The sequence below is a fragment of the Mirounga angustirostris genome, unplaced genomic scaffold (genome assembly GCF_029215605.1).
Source record: "Mirounga angustirostris isolate CCGP_5_RB_7025 unplaced genomic scaffold, mMirAng1.0.hap1 SCAF_7, whole genome shotgun sequence".
NCBI lineage: Eukaryota > Metazoa > Chordata > Mammalia > Carnivora > Phocidae > Mirounga > Mirounga angustirostris.
The window spans coordinates 129,476,026-129,479,870 of NW_026991715.1; the positions used below are offsets into that span (position 1 = coordinate 129,476,026).

Genomic DNA, 3,845 nt, shown 5'->3' on the forward strand with positions numbered 1-3,845 from the left:
GAAAATCTCATGACCTTCTTTTCCAGTTCTTTTTTATTTTATTATTTATTTATTTTTGGCGTTCTGATGTAACTGAGATTTTGTACCTTCAGGCTCTGTTGGAAGCAGCCTGTACCAAAAGCCAAGCTGTAAAAGTTGCAGGGGAGCTACAAAGCTGCCAGACGGGGTGTTTAATGAGCAAAACTTAAGGGTCGATGCAAATTGCTTGCAAACACCAGATGGCAGGGGTCATGCAGGAGAGCACCTCAAAGAGATCAAGTCAGAGCATGGGTCCGGTATGGAGGAAGATAAACGACTCCCATCTGATTTGGAGAGCAGGAGATTATCACGGGACTCCTGCAGCTCACTGAAGAGCAGAAGGGGTTCTTCTCCTGCAGCTCCCGGATGGGAAAACGCAAGAAAGGCAGGAGCTGAGGATGTAAAAGAATAAAGCAGCTCATGGTGGAAATGGAGTGTCTTGGCCTGTGTGAAATTCACCTGCAGGGCTTTTGAGGCTTAGATGCTCTGAAATCCCCAAATGTCTGAACCATGTACGTACGTGTGTGTACGTGCGTGCTCACACCCCCCACACACACTACCTAAACACTGAGAATGCACTAGTTGTATTTAACCCTGGAAAAGGAAAAAACAAAACAAAACAAAACAAAACCAGGGCTCCTGGGTGGCTCAGTTGGTTAAGCGACTGCCTTCGGCTCAGGTCATGATCCTGGAGTCCCTGGATCGAGTCCCGCATCGGGCTCCCTGCTCGGCAGGGAGTCTGCTTCTCCCTCTGACCCTCCCCCCTCTCATGCTCTCTGTCTCTCATTCTCTCTCTCTCAAATAAATAAATAAAATCTTTAAAAACAAAAACAAAAAAACGAAACAAAACCAGAATTCAATTGAATGGTTATTAAGAATTTTAAATGAGGAAGGTACCCAATTAGCCCCTTTTTAAAAACATTTCTTTAACCTTTAAAATGATATATCTTATTTAAATGCAAAGTTAGTGCTAGGCTTCTTTGTTGTAATAAAGCCTTGTTTTTAACAGGAAGCAAGAGTGTCCCATTGTACCTCTTCCAATTAAGCACTTTTCTGGGAAGCCAGGCTGCAGGAAACCCCAAAGATATCACTGAGGCACCGAGACCTGCTCGCGGGGCAGTCTGCCCTGACTGTGGACATGGTACCTTGGCAGAAATAAACTTCCTAGCCTTGGCCTTGCATCTTCAAAAGTGATCACAGACATTAGAGCATCCCACTCAGATGCTGATCCCCTGTCCTTGCCAAGTCTAACCTACAGCTCTCTGGGGAATCTTGAACAGCTCTGCCCCTCCTCACTGGTCCTACAGGAAATGCAGAACAGCTGCTCAAGCCAGCAAATCTACACTCACCCTCACCTCCTCTGGTGGAGCCAGTCCCAGCTCCTTTAAACTTACCACTTGGGTCTCATTTTCCAATCATATAATTATCTCTGTGGGTCTCAGGGAGAAGAAAGAATATGGTGTTCCAAAAAAAATTACACCCTTCTTTTGGTCCTATATTCTATATTTTCTGCCGCTGGGAGAGGAATCTAAACTATGCCGCCGAGATATATTTAGTAGGAGTAACACCTCTGCAGCACTCTTCCTTTCAACTTACTACTGCCTTCTTGGGAGAGACTGTAGCCCAGGGGAGTGGGGATTTTTAAATGGAGTTTCCATATTCACCAAAAGCATGACACACCCTGAGAGCAACAGAGAAGAGCTGTAGGCTAGGTTATAGGAAGAGAGGGTTGTCCAAACACTAATTAACTCAACCTTACCCGCACTGTCCCATGACCCAAAAACAAGGATTCAAGGTTTAATGAAGTTAAAATCATCAGGAATGGAGAACTGAAGAAAATATAAACCCTTTGATTCAAACAGTTGCTAAAGTAGTTTGTAAATATCTTAAAACAATTCTAATCAAACACTGGTTTTTTTTTGTTTGTTTGTTTTTTTTAGGGACTAACACACCCTTTTAATATGTTTTTAAATATTTTTAAGGTTTAAAAGTGTTTAAAGTTTGTAATTCCTAGTAGGAAAACATTATCTGAATGACTACCCTAATGGCAAACCACTATAGAATGTTTCAGTTGCATGTGGGGCAGAGGGGTAGGGATTCTCTTCACAGCACCCCAGCTTTCTTCATGAGAAGGTCAGAGGTACACTGGTTTGTATTATTGCGACATCCATTAGGTGATCGTTGCTTTTCCTTCAGCAAGGGCTTTATTTGTCAGAAAGGCATTATTATGCTTGACCTCCAAATTTGGATGACAATTTACTGATGAGATTCATAACCTTTGGATTGCTCTGATATTTTGACATATTCGCCGGGTTCTGGGCCACATCCTGGAAGGCCACCATAACTTCTGGATCCTGCATGGCTGCGAGAACCTCTGGATCACTAAGAATTTCATTGAGCCCAGGCATTCCTGCCATTCCAGGCATCCCCCCTGCCATTCCAGGCATTCCTCCAGGAAAATTACCAGGCATTCCCCCAGGAAAGCCACCTGGGAAAGAGCCATACTGAGCTCCTGATTGTCGTCTGGCTTCTTCCTCACTCTGGGCTCTCTCATGTTCTTCCCGAGCCTTCTTAACCCTTTCTATTCTTTCTTTGATCTCTCGCTCTTCACGTTTTCGCTCATACTTTCTCCGATGTTCAGCAATTTTCTGGGCCCTCGGTTGAACTTCTTTCAGCATTGCGCTAGCATCTTCATCGTAATGCAGTTTACAAGCAAGGGCAAGATCATGTGCTGCTTCTTCCCAATGGCCCAGAAGTCTGTGTGCTTTCCCTCGCCACTCATAAGGCTGAGCTGAATCAGGATTTATTTCAATAGCTCTGTCACAGTCTCGAATGGCAGCATTTGGCTTCTGTAATTTGATGAAGACACTGGCTCTCTTGGCATACAGAATGGCCAAGCGAGGATTCAGTTTGATGGCATCTGTGAACAAGTCAATGGCTTTCTGTAGTTCACCATCATTTAGGGCATCAGTGGCAGCCACTTTTTTATCATTTGCCTGATCCATCATTTCCTCGGTTATCTCTACATTTTCATCTCCCATTTCTTGAGGGGCATCAGTATCTGTTTCAATCACACCTTCATTGTCAATTTCTAGATCACTTTCCTCACTTGATGGTTCGTCTGTCTTTATGTTTTCCTCCGCCTTCTTACTATCTGTTTTTTCTTCCTTGATATTGTCTTCTGATTTAGTTTTATGAGTGGCAGGTGGTATTTTACCCCCCATGCTCTCCACCCACTCCCGCAGGAAGCGCATTTCCTCGGTGTGCAGAACGCTCGGATCCTGCTTACACATTTTCACAAAGGCCCGAAGCTCGCTCACTTTGCGGGGGTCCATGGTCCAGAGGCGGTGAAAGGCGGCAGGTGCGGCTGAGGTTGCGGCCCAATTCCAAGCCCGGGTACTAGCTCAGCGTGATCGTGTGGAAGGGGGCCCTGGTTTTTTTTTTTTTTTAAAGATTTTTTATTTATTTATTTGACAGAGAGACACAGCAAGAGAGGGAACACAAGCAGGGGGAGTGGGAGAGGGAGAAGCAGGCTTCCCACTGAGCAGGGAGCCCGATGTGGGGCTTGATCCCAGGATCCTGGGATCATGACCTGAGCCTAAGGCAGACGCTTAATGACGGAGTCACCCAGGCGCCCCTTGGTTGTTTTTTTTTTAAGTAAATTCTACACCCAACGTGAGGCTTGAACTCACGACTCTGAGATCAAGTGTCGCATGCTCTACCGACTGAGCTAGCCAGGTGCTCCTAATGGCAGAACACTTTTAGGGTAAACTTTTTATTATAAGGATTAACTTTTGAAAGGTTCTACATAGCATTTTATGATCCAA

General features: G+C 44.8%; 1 protein-coding gene across 1 annotated transcript; it reads right to left on the minus strand.

The window, feature by feature from the left end:
- Window positions 1-1,969: 1,969 nt before the first annotated feature.
- LOC123835765 (hsc70-interacting protein-like) lies at window positions 1,970-3,441 on the minus strand. The gene has a single exon (XM_064596815.1). It carries the CDS (start codon window positions 3,351-3,353, stop codon window positions 2,244-2,246), a length of 1,110 nt encoding a protein of 369 aa, XP_064452885.1. The 5' UTR covers window positions 3,354-3,441; the 3' UTR covers window positions 1,970-2,243.
- Between the last annotated feature and the right edge of the window lie 404 nt (window positions 3,442-3,845).